Source organism: Myiozetetes cayanensis, unplaced genomic scaffold (genome assembly GCF_022539395.1).
Source record: "Myiozetetes cayanensis isolate MyiCay16 unplaced genomic scaffold, myiCay2020 scf20-37, whole genome shotgun sequence".
NCBI lineage: Eukaryota > Metazoa > Chordata > Aves > Passeriformes > Tyrannidae > Myiozetetes > Myiozetetes cayanensis.
In genome coordinates, this window is record NW_026087412.1 from 3,594,860 (window position 1) to 3,617,094 (window position 22,235).

Here is a 22,235-nt window from a genome sequence, read left to right on the forward strand (position 1 = left end):
ATCCAATGCACAGGCTGGAAGGTGGAAAGACCTTCCCCGGATCGTCGCTCGCGAAGACTGGCCATTATTATATTATTATTATACAGAAGGAATTCTTCACTACGATGATGGCGAGGCACTGGAACAGGTTGCCCAGGGAGATCGTGGATGCCCCGTCCCTGAGCGTTCAAAGCCGGGTGGGATAAGGTGGGAGGTGTCCATGGCAGGGGGTTGGGATTTGAAAACATTTAAGGTCCCTTCCAGCCCCTTAAAGTGATTCTGTGACTCTGCTGCTCCTGGCACAGCCTCTTCCAGGGAGCTCTCTGTGTGCAGTGGCCTTGTCGTGGCCCCACTGGAGATATTCCAGAACTGTCTGGATGCAATCCTGTGCCATGTGCTCTGGGATGACCCTGCTTGAGCAGGGAGGCTGGACCAGATGACCCACAGAGTCGCAGGCTGCCAGATCCAGGGAGCAGCTTGTCAGGAGAGAACACAAACTGCAGGAGAAAGAGAAAAAGAACTGAACTAGGGGTGTCTGGAAATGGGATCAAAACCAGGGGATTGATACGGAAAAGAGTGGTGAATCTTGGGAAATGAGCCACTGAGTGTTGGTTTGTGCCTCTGGGGCCAGTTTGTCCCAGAGGATTCATGAGTGATGTACAGGGAGCAGTGGGGAGTTATGGGGCCTCCTTTCTCACCAGCCCTCCGAGGTATCAGGGACTCCCTGGGGTCCCCACGTTTAACCACCATCCAGTTGCTGACCAGGAGACTCCTCCAAATGGCTTAAACCCAAGTGGCTGTGCCCCAGCACCCTGCTGCCCTGTGCCCACTCTGCTGCCCTGTGTCCACCCTGCTGCCCTGTGTCCACTCTGCTGCCCTGTGTCCACCCTGCTGCCCTGTGTCCACCCTGCCACAGCCACCCAGAGCTGGTGCTGCCCCCCACACTGCCCCCCACATTCATCTCTGCCTCCGCTACACCTGCTGCCAACCCATCCACTTGTCCCGTGACTCTTTCCACCCATCCAGAATTTATTTTCTCCTGGGGAGACTTTTCCTGTTAATGGCTGATTTTAATCTCAAGTTGCCTCTTTTCTTGCCTGTTGTCTCCGTCATTTTAATGTGCAGGAAAACGTCCCTCCCTGGAGAGGTGGGATTACAGTGTGCCCTGCCAGGAGAGCCCAACCCCCATCATCACACCCAAAGGTGTGGATATTCACACCCTTCACAGCTGGGATCCTGCTGGAACCACCAGGAGCAGGGGACAACGCACAGAGGTGTCTCCAGCTGGGGGAATCCTGTGTAGAATCAGAATATCCTAAGTTACAAGACACCCACAAGGATCACTGAGTCTGACTCCTGGCCCTGCACAGGACAATGCCAAGGATCACACCATGACCCTGAGACCATTGTCCAAACACTTCTCGAGGTCTGTCAGGCTTGGGGCCATGACCACTTCCCTGGAGAGCCTGTTCCAGTGCCTGACTGCCCTCTGGGAGAAGAACTTTTTCCTGATATCCAACCTAAACCTCCCCTGACACAGCTTCATGCCATTCCCTTGGGTCCTATCACTGGCCACCAGAGAGAAGAGATTGGCAGAAAGGAAGGAAACATCCCTGGGCTTCATGAACTATTCCTCCTCTAAAGGAAAACTCTGTGAGACCCCCCTGTTTTGGTGGCATTAAAAAAACCCTGCTGCATTCAGGTACCCCTGAATCTTGAAATCTCTTCTTAATTTCATTTCAATTACTCAGATCTTTGCAAGAAAGTGGGGAGAGCACCAGGGATGGGAGAGGAAAGAAAAACAAGGAGGGCTCATGGGCAGAGTACACGAGGAGAGCTGCCATGCAGGGAGGGGACACATCCCAGTGGGGCATGGGTGGTGTGAGCATGGGCTTCTGCACATCCCACCTTGGAGCAGCCCCCAGCTGCCTGTGATTCTCTGTCTGCCGGGTTTGGAGGCAGTGCTGGGGCTGAAGCCATTCCCCAGCACGATGCTCGAGGCTTTGGTTGCCATAACAACTGGATTCAGGCTTCAAAAATAGTAACTTATTTTTCATTCAATTTGCCTTTTGCCCTGTGAGGCAGATCTATTTCGGGACTGATGGTTCACTTCAGGTGTCCCTTGCCAGCAAACCCCACGGTGGGCTGGGGGCTTCAGGGCCGGGGGTTGTTTTGTTGGACGTGGTTTATCGCCTTTTCCTCTCTCCCTCCCTGTTCAGGCCCAGAGAACAGGTACAGCAGGGCACAGGCATCACGAAATAGCCTTTGCCAAAGCTCGTCATCTCCAGGGCTGGGAAAAGAATTTGGAAAAAAAAAATAAAAAAATCTTCCCGGCTAAGTGGCAAGAGCGTGGGAGAGGTTTTGGGAGATGATCTCACTCTGCATCTCAGCTTGGACCTGCCGCTCTCAGCCGGGGCTTGGCTGTCCCAGATACACTAGGAAGGTCCTACTGGAGATGGGGTTTATTCTGTCCCCCCTGCCATACCTCCTGGATCCTGCTGGTGTCTGGTCCCTGCTGGTGTCTTCCATCCACGGTGGGAAACTTGCAGGAAGGCTGAACCCGCTGCCTGCTCCGGGCACTGGGGAATGGGGGTGCTTTTTGTGTGCGCTGGGGACACCCCACAGTGCAGCTGCACCTGCGGCATCACCTCTTTGGCATCCCCTGGGGGGATTAGCTGCTTTTGGAAGGGGTTGCAGAGGGTGTCAGGATTAAGTCATGACTTGAATTAAAGGATTCCTTCCTCTTTGGTCTGTTTTGGACCTTGGAAGATGTGTGTGTGCTTGATTTCCCATGGAAATGGCCATACAAGCATAACCCTTCACGTCGAGATGATTTCAGCTGTTCCACCTTCAATGTTGCTACAGCATCAGCAAGGAGAGGTTGTGTTGGGGTGACCAAGACTCTCCTCCTCCAGTTGCCGCCAACCTTATGACACCTTTCTTGTTCCTCACCTGATGGCCTGAAGGTGCCAGCACTTTCTGGCACAGGGTGGGCAAGGATGATGCTGATCTGCCCCCAGACAAAACCCCCATCACCTTTTACATCCCCTCTTTGAGCTGTCCAACCTCAGGTGTACATTGGGGTGTCACCTCCTGTGGGAGCCTCCTTGGGCAATGTAGAGGATGAAAGATTAATGGTGGAGATGGGGGGAGGATTTTGAGGTCTTCAGTTCTTGCATTGCTGTCGTGCTGCTCTGTCCTCCCCTTCTCAGAGCAGGAAGGGACGGTGGGATGCTGGTGGGAGTTGTGTCCCCAGCCAGGGCCACCCTGCAGTGATGGGGCTGGGGCAGAGCCACCCACCCCTGCTGGGGCCTCTGGAAAATAATGGAAAAAAAATTAAAATCAAATAAATAAGAACAAAGCCAAACAAATCAGCTCCCGGGGGATGGCCCTGCCCCGAGGCGGGCAGGGATGGCTCCGGGACCCTCGGGGGGACCCGGCCGTGGGCAGCGGCGCGGGGGGGAGAGGGCTGGCTGCTGGCACTCACCGCTCCCCCCCGCCCCGATGCTTTAATCACATTTTCAATTCAAATCTGCTGCTATTTGATCCCCCGGGGGTGGTGGCGGGGAGGGGGGGGTGATATTTTTAGCTGTACTTAAAGCTGCCGGGGGGGCGGAGGGAGATCGCGCAGGTTGCTGTGGCCGCGAAGAGTTGGAAGGGGTCCCCCCACACACACCCCTCGCCTCCCCTTTTTTCTTCCTTCTCCTCCCCTTTGCACATCTGAGGGCGACAACGGGGCTGGCTCCCCCCTCCCGGAGGTCGCCTTTGTTTTCCCCGTGTCGCTCTCCCGAGCAGCCGAGGGGGCGGGAGGGGCCGGGGCTGAGCCGGGCTGGGCTGTGCCGGGCTGGGCTGTGCCGGACCGGCCGCCCCTTCTCCTGCTCGCCCCGCCGGACCCCGCCGAGTTGTGCCGTTCCCCCGGGCGGCACTTTTCCCCCCCGCCCCGGGGCTGAGCAGCCGCCGCCCCCCAGGACCTCCATGGCACCGCCGCGATGTTCGCGTCCCGGGTCCTGGATTTCCAGAAGACGCGCTACGCCAGGTAAATCCATCGGTGCGGCGGTCCCCGAGCCCCCGGTCGTCACGGAGCCCCCGGACAGCCCTAATCTCTGCCCGGGCTCGGCTCAGCTGGGATGGAGCCCGAAAGGACCTTCAAAAGCTGCTGAGTGCCCCAAAACCCCAGGCAGGTGCGGGCTGGGCTTTTGGCTACCTGCTTTTCTGCATCCCTAAAGGATTCCGAGCATCCTTAGGAGCCCTCGCTGCCTCTCTCTGGGTCTAACTTCACTGTGGTTTTTCCCGCTGCTGGGGGACCAGGAACCCGGCTCCCTGCAAGAACAGATCCCATCGCTGGCTCCAAACCCCCTTGGAGGGATTAGTGCTGTCCAGGGTCCCACTGCACCCACGTGAACCCCCTCGGGGTGGCTCCCCCAGCCCAGACCTGGGGGCTCAACAGGACTCCCATGGGATGCAGCAGTGGTGGATCCTTCTCCCCGCTCCATGAAATCCCCAGGGAGGTTTTCCAGCAAGCAGCAGGGGCTCGTTTCAAAAGCTCAGGTGCGTTAGGAAACCTCACGGTGTTACCTGTGCCAGGGGAAACCTGAGGATCGCTGGGCACGGGTCAGAGGGCACTCGGCCGCGTGCGCTGCTGCGGGATCAGATGTGGCCTTTTTAGAAGGGAGCTGGCAGGTGACACGGGGACAACGGCCACCCACAGCCCTCTGGCTCACAGGGTGGCCAAGGATGAGTCAGATCCCACAGCACTGGGGGCTGCACGGCCAGAGAGGGATCAGGGGTTGCTGGGGGTGCTCAGTTTGGCACCAAGGGTGGGCTTTGCTCCCAGTGACCGTGGTGGGGATGTTTCCCTGGCTGCAGAGGGTCCCACGGACTGGCACGCTTCCTGGGGGCTCTCAGCTCTGCTCTGCCACTGCCAGACTCCCAGTAGTCCTGTTAGGGGCAGATACCAGAGAAAAAATTTGTGTGAAAAGATGTGGTGATGGTGTTTCTTGCCTTTACCGGGCAGGATGATCCCTGGGGGATGTCTGCCTGGGCTGGGTAAGGACAGGAGACCACCCTCTTACCACCTCAAGCCATGAGCTCCTCTCCTTCCCCATCTCCCATGGGGAAAATCCATGCTTGCATCTCCAAAAGCTGCCTGAAATGTGGGCACTTGCTTAAAGACCATTTTGGTGCTGTAGCTGCCTCCTGGTAACCTTTGCGTGGGGGAGAGGCAGGAGGTGCCCAGCAGGTCTGCACAACACACCTGGTAAAAGCTCCATGTGAAAACAGAGAATTCAAGAGTTTTTCTTCCCAGCTGGCCTGCAGAGGACAGGGCTGGGGGAGATGGAGTTGAGCAAAGCTCTGTACCCCTGGAGCAGGAGGAAAACCACAGCTTTGCCCCATGGCAGGGATTCAGAGGCTGTTTGGGAGCTGGGCAGCAGATCAGGGGCTGCCCCCCCTCTCCCAGTCTTGCCCAGCAGAACCCATCTGCCAACCTGTTGTGTGATTTATCCCGAATCAGCATGCTCCAACCTTGTCATGGTCCTTTCTGGAGACAACTTGTTAAATGGGGATGAGGCACCACAGAGAGCCTTGCAGGGACAGAGCCCCCGTGCAGGGGCACAGGGAGGGTCAGGTCCACAGGGTGTCCTCCACCTCTGTGTGTGCCAGGGCTGCAACGGGGAGCAGGAGGAGACGGGTGATCCCTTGGCTTTCACCCCAAGGCAGTCACCAGCACGTGATGCTAACCCAGGACTTCCCGTATCACTGCAGAGATCCTCTTAGCCTAGTGCTTAAAAATAACAGTGGGCTAATCTCCATCCCCCCCGTGCACACCAGCTCTCCTCTCCACAGAAATGCTCTGCTGGGGCATATCCCAAAGGAAACCCTAAAGCTGCTGCTTCCTTTGTGCCAGGGATGCGCTTTCACCTGGGCTCTGAGGTGGGGACTGGGGGGAGCAGGAACCAGGGGACTTCATGGCGTCTCTTGTCGGTCAAGGCAGCAGAAGCATCTCAAATCCTAGGTTCAGTTTTGGGTCCCTCACTACAAGAAAGACACTGAGGTGCTGGAGCATGTCCAGAGAAGGGAATGGAGCTGGGGGAGGGTCTGGAGCACAAGGCTGATCAGGAGCAGATGAGGGAGCTCTGGGGGGATCAACCTGGAGAACAGGAGGCTCAGAGGGAACCTTCTTGCTCTCTACAGCTCTCTGACAGAAAGTTGTTGCCAGGTGGGAGTCAGGCTCTTTTCACAAATAACAAGTAATAGGACAAGAGGAAATGGGCTCAAGTTGCACCAGAAGAAGTGGATACTAGTGGATATTAGGAAGGGTTTCTTCACCAAAAGGGATGTCAGGCTTTGGAACAGGCTGAGAGTGAAGTGATTGAATCACTATCCCTGGAAGTTTTGAAGAGCCCATGCAGATGTGACACTTGGGAATGTGGTTTAATGGTAAACCTGGCAGTGCTGGGTTAATGGTTGGACTCAATCCTAGAGGTCTTGTCCAACCTTAAAAATTCTATGATTCTGTCTTGTAACATCTTTACAGAGAATGATACTCTTGCTTGTGGCCTTCCTTGAAAAAAAAAAAAACCAAACCCAAATCAGAAAGTTTTCCTCATGGTGGAAAAGCCTGGAACAGCTTCATTTTTCATGTTGTTTTATCTAATTTTGAGCAAGGACCAAGAAAGGAGAAACTTGGCCATCGATACATCCACCAAAAGGAATAAATAAAACAGAGCATGGTGATGAAAGACCTGTTGTGTGAGAGCTGCAGTGAAGGCACCGGGCTTTGAACAAAGAGATGAAAAGCAGCGATCAATGTGGGAGCATTCTGTGAACTACCAGTAGAAAAATCAGGGCTGGAGGGGCACCAGGGTGTTCCCAAATCCCTCCTGGCTGGGCTCTGGAGATGGAACATTACAGCTGGGGCAGAAAACAAAGGGAGTGGTCGGTCACTGTGGTGTCCCAGGGATGCAAGGCAATGCCATTTGAGCACATTGTGGTTATGAATGAGGCACTCAGTGGTTTCTGCTCTGCTGTGGGGTCTGGGAGGGTCTTGCATCACTGACATCGTGGGGAAAGGGAGTTCAAAAGCACAGTTGCTGCAAGGCTCTCCCTGTCACTCACAGCCTGCACCCTGACAAGGGATATCCATCTCCTGCCTGACAGGCCAAGTTCAGCCGTGACGCCAGCACAGCACACAGTGACAGGGTGCAAGCAGATGTGACTCCTCCTGCTTTATCCAACCACCAGAAGGTTATTACCCCACTGCCCTTTCCACTCTTCCTTCCAGCTCACCAAAATGCTGATGGGTTCCCCCCAGGCCAACAGATCAGTGTAAGTCCCACCTTCATCACCAAACTCATTGGTCAGGTTACACTGACCTGGTAACCAAACCCTCCCTCCACCTCACCACCAGCTTTGACCCCATTTTGGCCCACTTTATAAACACGGCCTGGTGTCTCCTGCCCATGGAGCTGCCATGGGGCCGAGTCTATCTCCCTGCAGGGAAACAGAATGCCTCCCAGACTTTGGCCATCCAGAGCTGTAATTGGAAGGAAACATGATTAAGCAGGGAGCTGCTGTGTCTGGTGAGCTTCAGCATCCCTGGAGCAGCAGAGAGGGGTTTGCAGGGAGCTGCAGGGCACTGAATCATTCTAACAAACTGATAGCAGTTCACCATTTGATTTGTTCGTGCAAAGGGCTCTAAATCTTACTGTTTGCTTGTCTTGCCCTTCACAGAGCAGCCAGGAAAATCCACACTAATGTCTCAGCCCAGAAGCAGGGGGCTCAGTGGGGGTCTCTGTAGGCTCATGGTCCAGGCTTGTCCTCACCTGCCCTGTGTCACAATGCAGGCACTGCCACCTCCTCACCAGCATGAGGGGACAGAGGTCTGAACTCTACACTTGCTCAAAACCAAATCCTCTAAATTTGGGGAAAGGCAGCTGGAAAGACTTTCCTTGTTGCTCCCTGCACCTGTAATTACCGAGCAAGGGGACATTCATCGACTCCTCCAGCATCTCTGGGAAAAAGAGGGAGAGAAGAACCAGCAGGAACAGGAAACACTGGGGTGCTCAGACCCCAAACACAAGGAAAACAATTCCAGGTTGACAGCGTGGACAGAGGTCCCACATTGGGAAGGTCTGGTCCCCGTTTGCTTTGCAATGAAAACACGAGCAGCCCTCGCCCGCTCCCACACACGCTGAAATGCTTTCCAAGAGCTCTGCTTCCCCCACAGCCCGTGTGGGATGAAGCACTGAGAAGGGAAACACTTTCAGTGTTAGTATCACAGCTTGAAGCTCCTCAAGAGGCAGGGGCTCCTCACCATGCAAGCACTGGCCCCATCCCACCAGCCCCAGCAAGACCTGCCAGTCTGTCCCCAGCTGAGCAGACTCCCCTGATGCAAAAGGAAGTGCTCCAAGAGATGAGAAGGCCCCCAAAACACCTAGGGAAAACCAGGATCAGCTGATGTCACTGACCAATTCCACGCTGGTTGCCCTGTGGGGCCAGGTTGACTCAGATACCCTCTTAAGACAGCACTGGTAGGAGTCATCTCATGTAGGTTTAAATGCCCAGGGCACATCACTGGAGCCAGGTATTTGGAAGGCAACAAGTACTTGGAGCATCATTTTTGATGGGATATCCCCTCAAAATGCCCCATTCCCTCCTCTGGGAAGATCATGGGACCCAGTAGGACAGGCTCAGGTGGGGATCACCACACTGGAGATGGGCACTCGTGGGCAAACCAAGCCCCATGCCTCGTGCTTTTGGGGGAAGGATGGTCTCCTGGCTGCTTGGGAAACACGATGATCTTTTCCCTCCTTGAGCTGGTGTTGGATATCAGCCTGATGTGATTCCTTGGCACAGCTGACTGTGGCCAGCTTCATGAGGTAGCAGCCAACACAATCCATGGGAAATTCAAGCCACTGCCCAGCACAGCAGGTCAGTGAACGCGAGAAATGGGGCTCTGCCAGGACTGCTCCGGGGCTTGCCTGCCCTCCTCCTCCCTTCCCACACCCCCAGCTCCACAGCGAGACAAAGCAGTGCCAACCAGCTACAACTCCCAAAGAAAGGAAAGGAAAAGAGCAAACTCCATCCACTTCATCGCTCCTGGGGGGTGCTTGGCTGCAGCTGCACGAGGAGGTTGGTTGAGCACCCAGAGAGGTGCTGGAGGGGATGGATGCTCAGAGCAGGGGCTGAGCAAGGCAGAGGAGACGTGGCCAAACACACAGAGCTCGGGTCTCCCTTGGGGTTCTCCAGGTGTAACTGAACCTCAACATTTTCGTGCAGTGGGAGTCCAGTGGACTCTGTGACACACTGCAGCCTCTCGGGATAGCACGACACCACGGGCATCCTATTCCTGCTGCACGAGTCAGATGCCAACGACTGGAGCCAAGCAGTGCTGACCTTCAGGACAGTTTGGACCCAGGTCTGTGCTCCTGTTCAAGTTTGCAGCTGAGGTTTGCTGCTGCTGAGAGGAAAGGATTTTATGCAGAGAAAGATCATCAGGTCAGGGCAAGCAGTTCCCTCCTCTCTGTGCTGAGCTGCGTGGCTGGCGCCACACCGTTAGACACAGCCCCGCTCTCTGTTGTAAGTAATACTAATGGAAATCTTACTATCTGCATGCCTGGCTGGTGAAATACATGATTTTCCTTCTGTGCCTTCGCTGTGCAGAGGCATTTGCTGAATAATTTACAGATATGATTTGTACTTGAGCAGCATCCAGGAATCCCAAATGAGAGCCTGGCTGTGTCTCTCGGGCTGTGCTGTGGAGAGACGTTATGGACACGGGACACTGTCACCTGCCCATGTATTTCACAGTCACAGCCAGGGTTAGAAACTGGGAAGGCTCCAGCCCCCAGACTATCCAAATCCTCTGCCAGCAGTATCAGATTCTGGTGGTCACGCTCACTCCTGCCCACCTTGTGCTGTTGCAGTTAAGAAGCCAGAGCCAGCCGAGGATTTACCCCACTGACTTCTGTACTCAAGGAAAGGCAGCAAGGAACATGCACGGTGACTTTCCAAACAAGCAATTAATGAATAATAGAGGATTTTCAGCTCTGGAAACAGCCCTCCTAACATTCACAAAACACCTGGGACATCAGAATAATTTTGTGACTAATCAGCTGTTGGTGGAGGTCTCATGAGTACCAAATGAAACAAGAAGTCCCAGCTCAGAAAGTAATTTGGGAAACGCTCACCAATCCCATCTGTTGTGAATAAACAAACAGCTCTGCTGTGGTTGCAGGGTCATGAATTGCCTTGGAAGAGTTAGAGATACCATCTACATAGAGAGCAGAGCCTACCAGGGAGAAAAATAAATGCACAGAGGATGGGAATATGGGCAGTTATGACCCTGCTGGGAATTACCTGCTGAGTTTCCACCACCCACCAAACCCTGATAGGTGTACATGTGCTCTCATGGGTGCAGAAATGGTCAATGCCTGCATCTAGCCTGGCTTGGAGCCTCCTGTGCTTGTACCTGCTAGAATGAGGACGAAGAAAGAGGAATGGTGTGGTCAGGGAATAGCAGCATATTCCCTCCTGCCTTCCTGAGCCCCTCATGCACCCCCAAGGCAGCAGGACATGTCAGGGGGGTTGCCTTCTCTGTCCCTTCAAGGGGGACATCTGTGCCTGTGGCTCAGAGCCAGGTACAACGTGGACATGGCTGAGCACACAGTCCCTGCCTGGGAGCATCTCTAAGTCAGCAGCAGCACTAGTTCAGCATTTCTCAGGGCATGCAGGTTGTGTCTGGGAGGGTGTACGGCCAGTCCAAGGTGTTAGTACCTGTCAGAGTGCTGGGAATGAGCAAAACTGGGGTGGGAGTAATCAGAGGTGATGACTGCCTATCCAGTCTGCTGCCTGTTCTGACTCACGTTGTGGAAGCAAGTCTTGCACCAGGGGCATCTGGGTGGGCTACTCCAGAAGTCTGGTGATCTGCTAAGTTACCCATAAGAAAGATTGAGAAATGCTGGTTTAGATGAAAAGCCTTTCATTTCCTGCTCCCTACCCAAGCTGCCAGCTCTTTTGCATGGTGCCAGGAAGAGGTACAACAGAAAACACTGCCCTGTCTTGCTCCATCCAGCCCTCCTGCTCTTTCTCACCCGGGATGGGCCCGAGTCAAAAGATGGACAGGCTGCCCCATCTCCCCTGGCCCAAGGAGCTGACCCACGAGCTTCCAGCAGGCACAGCCTGGCTTTCTGAACCAGGAGCACCGTATGTTTGCGTAGGAGCGTGCAGGAGCCGAGGAACGGGCATGGAATGGAGCTCCAGCTCCTAACGGGGTGCCACGCAGCCGTGCACGTGCCCGCGTGGGTGGCTCTGCAGATGGCAGTGCTGGGCAGCAGCAGCCTTCGGGTTTCTGCTTCCCAATGGCAGATGCTCCCGTGTCAATGGGTAGGAAGGAAAAGCAGGATTTCTCTCAAGTGCTCCTGGGCTGGATAAAGCAGCAGAGTCCGGGGTGGGGCTCTGCACTGGGAGCTGCAGCCACAGGTCAAGAGGGAATGGCTCCTGAGCTTTTCCCATGTTCCCAAATGGCAGAATTGATGGCCTGGACTCAAGGTGGGTCATGGATATATCCCTGTGGTCCTACTCAAGTCTCCTGAATCCTGTGATTGTGTTCCATACATAAGCAGCCATCAGGCTCCACAACACCACACTCAACCCTCTGAGACTGAGCTGATTACAAACCACAGAGGAGCTCAACGGGATGAAGCCTCTTACCAGGGATGCAGTTGGAGCATTACCAGATTAGGGGTCAGAGGGCAGAGCACACCCCAAGCCCCAGCTTACAGGGATGCCACTGCAGCAGCTCACATGCCAGCATAAGCCCAGGACCAAGCCCAGGCATCTGAGCTGGGTGTGCAGCCTCTGTGCTCCTCAGGGCAAAGCCAGCCCAAACACTCAAGAGTCTAAAGCCAGTCTGCCCTATAGGAACACATCTGCTCTACAGATGTGACAGGCACTACAACACTTGTTCTACCAAGGGACAGCTCAAAGGGCCCAAGCAGGACTTACCACACAGCATCCAGCAAGTGCTTCCACCATCCTTGCTCTTTGACCATCATCTTCTTCTGTTACTGTAAAAGCAGCTGTGATATCCAGTCACAAGAGGAAAGAGAAATCTTCTCCTGTTGTAGCCAAATCCCAAGAGCTGTCCAGCAGGAAACACAGCCTGGAAGAACACCAGAGCTCCTCAGTCAGGAAGATGGATGCAGAGCAAACCAGCACCCCACCTCCAAAGACCTTAGGCCAGGTCCTGAGCAAGCCCAGCCCTTTTATAAGCCATTTGCAGGTGAAACCTGTAGATGTGAACTGGTCTGGAGAGATGCATATCACCTGGGATAACCCTGGACCTGCTGCCTGCTCCTTTGTCCCCGTGGCACCGAGTCCACTGCCCATAGACGCAGCCACAAGTGCAGTCTGATGTGTGGCAGGGTTGGGGGTGGTAGGTGTTGGACTGGCTCATTCCAAGGATGGGGATGAGCTGCCCAGTGGGAGCCCAGCTCACCCCCTCCCATCTGTATTTTAGTGGTGATTTTACACCCTCCTCACATTATCCATCCCCTGGCTCTCCTAAAGGATGTCAATATTATTATCCTCGCTTGGAGAGGGGGAAAGGGGGATTGAGAAGGACATGAAGTGATATGGCAGAGACCAGCCAGACACTCAGTGTCACAGGCAGGGCTAAGCCCCATCTCTCCTAAATTGCAGCCCAACCTGGGTCTCCATCAGGGGTCTTCCCCCCATGTGTTCAGGGGACAGCTTTCCTGAAAAGTATTCCATGGCTCTGCTTTTGGGAGTGTGTGGTCACCACGGAGTGGTTGATGTAGGTTCTCTTAGTGCCCTCAGGAGAGCTCAGATGCTCCCACGTGAGCCCTCCTGAGGAATAATTTAACTTAATCGCCTTTTTACCTTTCTCTTCCCACCCTGGCAAAGCAAGAGCCAGGCAGATCTGAGTGATTTTTGAGATTGGAATTTTGTTCTCGGATAAAAGTCTTTAAAAACCTCCGTAAAACCCCCTGAAGCCACAAAAAAACAGAGTGGGAGAAAGAGAAGGAGAAAGGAACAGGCCTGGGAAGCCAGCTCTGCACTTTGCCCCTGCTGCCAGGGACAAGGGGCTCTTTGTTTCCCTGGCCAGAGCCTGCTGCACTGGCCCTTTTCAGTCTCCCTCCCTGGGAAAGGGGCCAGGGGGAAGCAAGGCACAAGCAGGGCAGGCAAAAACCGCGGGGCTGCTGTGAATAACCCCTGCTCAGACCCCCAGCAGCTCCCCACCTTCATGTAGGCGGTTGTAGAGAGCCTGCCAGGAACAGCACCGGGAGGAAAAGGTGCCCGGGAACCCTTGGGCTCCCTGCTTCCCACGCACCATCCCTGGAAATGAACGTTCCTGCCCTGCGGGAGGCTTTGAAATTCTCCGTGTCTTCTGGACTTTGCCTTCCTAAATCACCTGGTAAAAGGCACTGAAGCCCCCAGCTGCTGTTTGATCACTGGCCTGCAGCAAGGGAGCCGCATCTGCGTGGCTTTGCTGGCGCTGTGGCTGTCAGGGCCAAGTCTCTCCCATCTCCTCCCACCCCAGGGACACTGCCAGGCTGTCCCCAAGCCTATGGCTGCAATGACACGGAGCTGGCCATGGCTGTGGATTCAGCCAGCCCGGCAGAAGACTTGCTGCAGGGATCAGATCTAAGTTTGGAGAGGTGTTTCTCATCTTCTCCTTGTTTTCCATCACTGTAAAACCCTGGAGCTCTGCCTGGCTGTCAGCAATTCCCCCTCTCCCAAGCCCAGTCACACAGAGCTGGGGTGGGAAATGCACAGCAGGCTCCCCTGGGGCTCTCTGGGCTTTCATCAGCTCTAATGAGACTCACAGGTGCCCTCTCCAAACATATCCATCCGTCTGTCCAGGCTGGAGCTGTGGCTTGAGGCTGTATTTGCACACTGGTATGGCAACTATCTACATGTTAGGAATGATGCAGGGCTCTCAGTGCCCTGCCCTACATCTGTGCTGGTGTGCACAGGGATGACATGAGCTGGATGGATGCTTGGCACCCTGGGATGGTCTGAGAGAAAGTCCCAGGAGAGAGGAGAAGGGGAGGAAGTGGCCTCTGCACCTCTGGGAGCAAAGTGCTGCAGGGCAGGATATCCCAGGGTATCCCAGGGATTCCTTCCCAAAGGGTCTGGGTGCCCCACAACCCAGAGGAGGGGGCTGTGGGAACTGGCCCTGCTGCTGCTCCCCCTTACTGCTCTGAACAGCACTGCCTGAACGGAGGGGAGACGGTGCAGGCATTGTTAAAATAAATAAAATCAAGGAAAAGGCCTTGAACATGTTTCCTCAGCAACTGTGACGTCATCTGGGATGTCTGGCCTCCCCTTTCCCCCCCTCCTTCTTATTATTAAGAGGGAAAAGAAAGGGAAGCAGAGAGTGAAGGGGAGCTGGGGACAGTCTCCTGGCAACGCTGGGGACAGTAAGGTCCTCCTGCCAGGGGCACATGGCTCCAGCGTGGGGAGCTCTGCCAGCACTCATGGCTGGAGCACTGGGATGGGGAGGGCATCCCTGGTGTGCCCAGGGATGGAGGTGACAGCACTCTGGGCACTGCCATGTCCCCAGGGATGCCCAGCTGCTTCCTGGGCAGGGCAGCCTTGCTGAGCTCTGATTTACCCAGAGTGGGTCCTCGGTTTGCAGAGCAGTGGGAGTGTGGCCCCTCCATTCCTCCTCCTAATTCCAGACATTTTTTGGTGATGATGATGATGATGGAATCTTCCTGAAGTGCCAGGGTCTGTCAGCAGGCAAGGCAGGGGCTGGGGACAGAGTCCCTGTGTGGGTTGTCACACACCCGGGCCTGTTCTGGCCACACTCTCCCCCAAAAATCCTTGTCATCTGAGCTATTTAATCTGCCCTGGCTCACTTTTAACAGGCAACAGCAAGTGGCTCTGGCAGTGGGGCCAAGCAGGCAGGAGACAGCAGAGGAGTCCACACAGATGTGGGTGGCTCAGGGATGGGGAGAGGAGATTTTGTTGCCTTTCCCAACACTCCCCACCAAGGGGTCACCTGTGCCCAGCAGCAAGGTCCTGCCAGCCCCTGAGCCCCTTCACTGGGCACAACTCAGCTGTGAAACACGCTGCAGATGGTGCAGGAGCCGGGGGCAAACAGGGTCAGAAAACAATCAGCCCAGGTCCTGCAGGGCAGCCCTGCTGGCACCCACTCAGCTCGGCCCTCCTGACCTGAGCCACGGCAGGAAACGTCTTTAAACCCCTGATTCTCAGGACCAGGGAAGGATCCCTCTCTGTTTTCCTCTTTCTTATTCCCTTTGCTCATCCTCCACTGCTGGCTCCTGCCAGAAGAGGATGGTGAGTGAGGCTTTGCTCCAACCCATTATCACGGATGCACATTTAATTTGCTGTTACCTACCCAGCAATGGACCAGCCAAGCCTGACACTATTTTTTATCACTGTGTGCCAATCCAACGGGAGGAATCGATACGTTCCTGAGAATGCCAAGAGCAAGCTGATACCTCAGACCGAGAGAAACAGAAATAAAGATGCAGGTTTCCAAGGGAGAGCAACAGGGTCGCTCCCCACAGCAATCTGTGCTGGGATGCACAGCCCTGTGGATAGGGGGTGGATGCAGGTGGTACCCAGAAACCAAAAGGGATCATGGGGATACCCTTGTTGGAGCTGGGCACGCTGCTGCGACATGAGGGTGTCACCACGGGATGGGTTGGGGACCCACAGGCCTGCCCACTACTCCCTGTGCCCTCTGAGGCTCTTCCCACCACTGCCTGCAGCAGGCAGAGCTGGCTCCTGCCTTCTGCTCTCCAAGCAGCAGCAGCTCCCAGGAAATGCTTCGGACTGAGCTGTGGATGAGAAAGACCTTGGGGTCCTGTGGGGACAGCCAGATGGACAAGCTGCGCCCTGGGGCCACTTCTGCAGGGCAGCTGGAGCAAAGCTGAGTTTCAGTGGGGCTCCAGGCTGGGGGGGGCCTGTGCAGACCCCTCCAAAAGGGTTTTGCCCCGGCCCTGTCCCCTGAGCGTGTTTCTCTCCCTGGTTCTCGCTGCAGGTTCATGAATCACCGTGTCCCGTCCAACTGCAGGTACCAGCCGACCGAGTACGAGCACGCGGCCAACTGTGCCACCCACGCAGTGAGTCCCTGTCCCCACCCCAGGGTGAGGGAGGATGGAGCTCCTCTCTGCGGGGATCCCCTGAGGAACCTCAAAGAACACCAAAAGTCTCCGTGTTCAGCCCTAGAGCAGTCACTGGGAGCCTTGGGGCTGTGATGAGGCAGATGTGCTCCAGGGGTTGGGCTGTTCACCTTCCTTCTGCCCTGGGAAGCTGATGTGCATCTCCCTTGCTCTCACCCACCGTGGCCTCGTGTCCTGGGGGAAGCTGGCTGTGGGAGCCAGTGGAGCAGGAGTATTTTGCAAAGCTCCCTGAAAAGGTAGTGTTTCACAGCAGGAACTGCTGACAGGTGCCCACTGGGCTGCCTGCACAGCCCTGGGACTGAGCTCTCCCCGCATCAGAGCTTCCCTGGGGAGCTGGCAGCTCCCTCTCTGAGTCCTGGGAGATGACTCAGAGGAAGCCACCCTCCTTGTGCCTTCCTCCTCCTCCCTACCTCCATCTGGAGAAGCTATTTTGGAACTGCACCACACAGGGAGGGACCCTGTCTGGCCCATGCGTGTGGCCAGGCTGCCCCTTATGGGTGGTGGCTTTGACCAGAAGCGAAAAAAAAAACAAACCAAAAAAACCCACCTAAAAGTGGAGACTGTATTGTAGCTGCTCGATGGAAATGCAGAGTCAACAGGGGGTTCACTTATCCCTTCCAGTTCTGGATCCTGCCCAGCATCCTCGGCAGCTCCATCCTCTACATCCTCTCTGATGACCAGTGGGAAACCATCTCAGCCTGGATCTATGGCTTTGGCTTGTCCAGCCTCTTCATTGTCTCCACTATCTTCCACACCATCTCCTGGAAGAAGAGGCACCTCAGGTACCCTCCCTGATTGCTCGGGGTTCAGGAAGGGGGAGAGGGTCTGCAGGCCCCCAGTGCTGTGACCTGTCTGTCTGTCTGTCCGTCCCACAGGACTGTGGAGCACTGCCTGCACATGTTTGACAGGATGGTGATCTACTTCTTCATCGCAGCATCCTACGCTCCCTGGTGAGTTGGTGGTGGGTGGGGGCCACCTCTTGGCCCCACTGGAAGGCAGAAAATCAGCCCAGTTCCCACAGATAGGGTTTCCCCTCTGGTTTTGGCTCTGCTTCAGGCTGTACCCTACCCCTTTCCACAAAACCTTCAGATCCTACAGATTTCAACCTCTGTAAGTTGAAGCTACAAGTTGGGAAGACCGTTTGGTGGGACAGTCATGGGAGTGAGGGCAGCATTTCCCTGTCACCTTGCTGTGCTAGCCCAGACCGGGGTGCTGCCCTAGACCCTACTCACCACAGACCTGGGTCTTGCAGGCTGAACCTGAGGGAGTTGGGTCCCTGGGCCTCCCACATGCGCTGGATCATCTGGATCATGGCATCTTTCGGGACTGTCTATGTTTTCTTCTTCCATGAGCGGTGAGTGCCTGTACCTGGCCCCAGGCTGGTGGCTGTGTGGGAACAGGGATGTGGAGGAGGGATGTGGGACCAGGGAGGTGGAGCAGGGATGTGGAGCAGGGATGTGCTGCCATGAGTTGCTTCTTCCACGTGGTGGCACCAAATAAAAGGCCAAAGGCCCCTGATTTCTCCCTGAAGCCCTGAGTGGCTGGCCCTGAGCTGGAGCTCCCAGGCCAGGGTGGGGAGGTCCATCATCCCTGAGCAGGGTCCCAGTGTGGCTCACAAATGAGGACGTGGGACATGACATGATGGCACTGCCACCCCTTTTCCTATAGCCTGGTCGTGGATAAGCATAAAACTCGACCTCCCTCTGCTCCTGCCTCCAAGCAGCTTCTCTGTCGGTCGCAGGTACAAGCTGGTGGAGCTGGTGTGCTACGTTATCATGGGCTTCTTCCCTGCCTTGGTCATCCTCTCCATGGTAAGACATCGCTGGGAAGCACTTGGGCTCAGTGCAAGGGACAAATCCCAGCAGGGCTGGTTTGTCTCTGGTGGGTTGGGGCAGTCTCCATAGCCGTGTGATGGATAAAACCATCCCCTGTATGATGTGGGCTGTGTTGGTTTTGCAAGGGCTTTGGGTGCCCAGCAGATACCGTGTGCATCTCCACCAGACCTCCTGCCTGGGCTCCGTGGAGTTGAAATCACAGAGATCACAGAACCAAAATGGTTGGGGTTGGAAGGACCTTAAAGACCATCTAGTTCCAATCCTCCCAGAAAAGCTGGTCTGCTGGGCCCCCACTGCCTCGCTGGAGAGGAGAGGGCAGCAGAAGGCAGAGAGAGGATCCTGCCTGCAGCTGTGGTCGCACTCCTGGTCTGGATGGGGTGGTGGGGAAAGGACAGGCACGCTGTGGCTGCGCTGAGTCCCTCCTTCCTGCCTGCTCCCAGCCCAACAGGGATGGCCTCCCGGAGCTGGTGGCTGGTGGCTTCTTCTACTGCCTGGGCATGGTGTTCTTCAAAAGCGACGGCCGCATCCCCTTCGCCCACGCCATCTGGCACCTCTTCGTGGCCATCGGAGCTGGCATCCACTACTACGCCATCTGGAGGTACCTCTACCGGCCCGGAGCGCTGGAGACCCAAACATCCCGGTAGAAGCCTTAAAGACGTTGTTTGTGCCAACGGGCACACGGGGGCACTGAGGGGAGTGGGGACGGAGCCTGCACTGGGGGCTCACCCCAAATAATGCCCTATCCCTCCAAGAAGCAGCCTCTGGTGCCCCTCCTGCACAGACAGGAGAGCCTGGAGGTTGATTTTAAGCAGTTTTCTTTTTTTTTTAACCTGGGGAACTGTTTTATTTTTTTAGGCAGAGGTTTCATAGCAGGGTGACCGACTGATGGGCTGTGGGTAATAAGGGGCTTCACCTACTGGACTTACCAGGGGCTTAGCTCACTCACCTGGCCCTGAGCATCCCATGGGAGTGAGGACCTTGGCCCCACATGCCCCTGGCTGGTGACACCCTGGGTTTGGCTACTGGAGTCCTTAGCATGAGCCACCCAGGGGGCTGGAAGTGTCAGGATGGGGGGAAAGACCCAGTGGTGGAGGGGGGCATGGTGACAGCCCTGCATCACCCTAAGTCGTGTCAGCATTAACTGCTCCCTCCCAAGTGCTTGACAGGAAGGTCCAGACTCAACAAGCCTTATATGAGATTGAAACTTGAATCTCTTCCAGGGTGCCCCAGTCCCTGAGCGCTGGGAAGCCCTTTCTCTAAGCCAGTCTTAAGTGCACAACTTGGTTCGTCCTTCTAGACGGGCCCTGGGAGCCCCCATGGACATTTTCTCCCTGGAGTGCTTTGCTTTCCTCTTCGGCCTCAGTGCTGGTGGCAGCCCGAAGCATGGCCCCCTCCCAGGCTCTGCTGCACGTGTGCCTTTGGCAGGGAGCAGAGCTGGGATCCAGCTCCTGGCATCCCCCTGAGTGGGGCCAGCCCGTCCACTTCAGGGGATTCCCTTTCTCCTCGAGGGAGGGTAGTGAACCTCCTTGGACTGGGATCATGGGGCTGCCTGCCTTCTCTGCTCCCTGGATAAGCCTGTTTCTTAATTCCACTTTTTGGAGGATTCCTGACACTCCCAGGATTGCTGCAGGGAAGGAACGCACCCGCATGATGCTTGGGGGTGAGCTGGGACAGGGAGATCCCAGCGATGCTCCATTTTTAAATGCCTAACCACGGCCACAAAGTGCTAACACAGGAGAACAAGACATGGAACATCCATCTGGTTGTTGGGAGCAGCCTTGATGGTGCTGGAATGGGAAACCCACACCTGGTGTTGCTCCCCGAACAACCCGGCAGAGCTGCTGGAGCCAGGAGGGCCTGGTGTGTGCTGGGCTGTGGGACGTGCCAGGATCTGCTCCCAGTCCTGCCTGCACCTTCCCTGTTAGCCCTGAAGGCATCGATTTCCCATCATCTCTTTCTGGCCTTCGATTAATCACAGCTGCAGAGGTCTTGGTGTGACGTGGCAAGCGAAGGAGATTTACGGCCACCATCCCACATCTCCCATTTCTCTCCGTGCCGAGGAGCCGAGCTCCAGGCTCTGCCCCACCTCCCACAGAGCTGAGGCCTCCCCAGCCTGCAGTGCCCTGGGACCAGCTCTGCAGGGCTGTGCCATTTCGCAGCAGATTACCAAAGAGGAAGCATCTGGATATTCATCCCCTCCTGACGCTGTGGTCACCAGGTCGGCAAAGAAATCCAGTGGGTTTTCACTTCCTAAAAGGGGCTCTGGGTGCTGTGCCCGGCACCCCAGCCTGGCATGGGGCTGCTGGGGGGCTCTGCCCAGGGCACCCCAAAGCAGCCTTTGGGATGGAGCTCCCCTTGGGGTGACAAGTGGTCTTAGGGACATGGGGTGAATGAGCTCATGTGAGCCCAGGCTCTGCTGCTGCCCCTCCTGGTCCCCCACATCCCAGCCCTTGCTCTGTCTCTTACCACAGATGGAGGGGTGGAGAAGGACAAGCTGTGAGTAACCAGCAGTTGATGGAGCATATCTGGGGTTGGAACAGCAGGATATAGAGGTCCCAGAATGGGAGATGCCATATCTTCTCTCTGACAAGTCATTATCCTTCTCTGTGCCTCAGTCTCCCCACCTGTAAAACGGGGGTGAAGACACCAACCTACCTCACAGGGCTCATGTGAGGACCCCGTGAAGCGCTTGGAGGGCAGCCAGTCCTTCACAAACACGTGCTTCAATTTTCACTGGGTCTGGGGGACTGGATTCCCAGAGCCACTGTGGGCCACAGTGACAACTGTGGCTCAGGATGCCTGGCCTTCCTCCCCCTCCATCACTAAATCCATGGGGAACCACCCTGGGGACAGACCATGCAAACAGCCATAGGCAAATGTCCCCTGGCAGGGCCCGAGGATACCCAAGGACCACCACTGAGTTTTGTCTGTAGGCTTCATCCCAGTGGATTTTGCTTGGAAACCATTTTGCCATCAGCGACTTTTGGCTCTAAATCTCTCCCAGGGGCTCCTGAGGCACAGGGAGGTGCCAGAAGGACCTTTCTGGGTCTACTTCCTTTCAGTCTCCTGCTGAAAATCCAGGGCAGGAGAGATGCCCAGGTAGGAATGGGTGTGGGGCTCCATCTAGGACATCACCACCCTCAGCCTGGATTTGCTGAGTGGGCTTCTCTGTAATTGAGAAGTCCCCCCTCTTCTGTTGCTCCTAAATCCTCCCTTTGCAAAGCAGGATGGGGGTGCACAGAGCAAGTTGTCGGATTGTCCTCCTATTTTATACTAATTTTAAGTGACTCTCAGCATTCAGGATGTCTGTGGAGAAGGGCTCGAGGGAACTTTTTAGCATCTCATGTTTTTCACCGTCCATCCTTGTTCAATCAGTATTTTATATTTAACACAGTATTGGGTTCAAATACAAACCAACGTAAGGAAGATAACGCTAGTGAATATTGTTTCCTGTGGAGTAGGATTGAAATAAAAACTCAAGATACCTCATTCTTGCCTGCTTGTTAAATCAAAACTAGTTTCCCTGCAGCATCTGGAAATAAACCCATCTTCTACCTGAGTCATCCCACGTGGCATTGCTCCCCACGTGAGGAGAGGAGCCACTCAGCCGACTGCAGGGCGATGGGATGCTGAGCACTGACTCACCTCGATGCGGGGATGGCTTTGCCAGCTGCTGGCTCTGCATAGGGAAATTTGGGTGGGGGACAGGTTGAGCTCCAAGCTGCAGGGTTTCCTTTAAAATAAATAAACAAACTGTTGAGTTTGCTGGCAGTGTGTCCCTGTGCCCAGAGGTGCTGAAAGGCTCATCAGCATCTCATCCAAGTGGCCCAGCATAGAGCCCTGCACGCCCACTCGGGACCTGAAACTTCCCCTCCTGCGTGGCTGAGTTGGAAGCTGACCTGTGGAGCCCAGGGGTGGCACTACAGGGGGATGAAGGATACCAGACCCACAGAGGAGGTAAACCTGTGGCACTCTGGGCAGAGGGTATGCACAGCTCACTGTGGACCCCAGAGAGGAAACCCACCATCACCCAGTGTCTCCCACCAGCCTCTCCCACGGGAGAGGGAGAGTTTGCCCCCCATCCAGGGAGTTGGGCAGGTGGTGCTGCCTGCCCTGGGCTCTGCACACCCACCAGCTGCCCTCTCACCTGCACTTCTCTGTCATAATTACACAGGGCTGAATCCCTCCCAGGCTGTGATGCTCAGCAGCTTTCCCAGAAAGCCAGGGAGGGTTTCCTGCT

General features: G+C 55.6%; 1 protein-coding gene across 1 annotated transcript; it reads left to right on the forward strand.

Moving 5' to 3' along the window:
- Positions 1-3,663: 3,663 nt before the first annotated feature.
- Positions 3,664-21,484, forward strand: MMD2 (monocyte to macrophage differentiation associated 2). Its single transcript, XM_050317389.1, has 7 exons — positions 3,664-4,015; positions 16,019-16,100; positions 16,782-16,942; positions 17,036-17,110; positions 17,413-17,514; positions 17,902-17,971; positions 18,436-21,484. Exons 1-7 carry the CDS (start codon positions 3,969-3,971, stop codon positions 18,637-18,639), a joined length of 741 nt encoding a protein of 246 aa, XP_050173346.1. The 5' UTR covers positions 3,664-3,968; the 3' UTR covers positions 18,640-21,484.
- Positions 21,485-22,235: the final 751 nt, after the last annotated feature.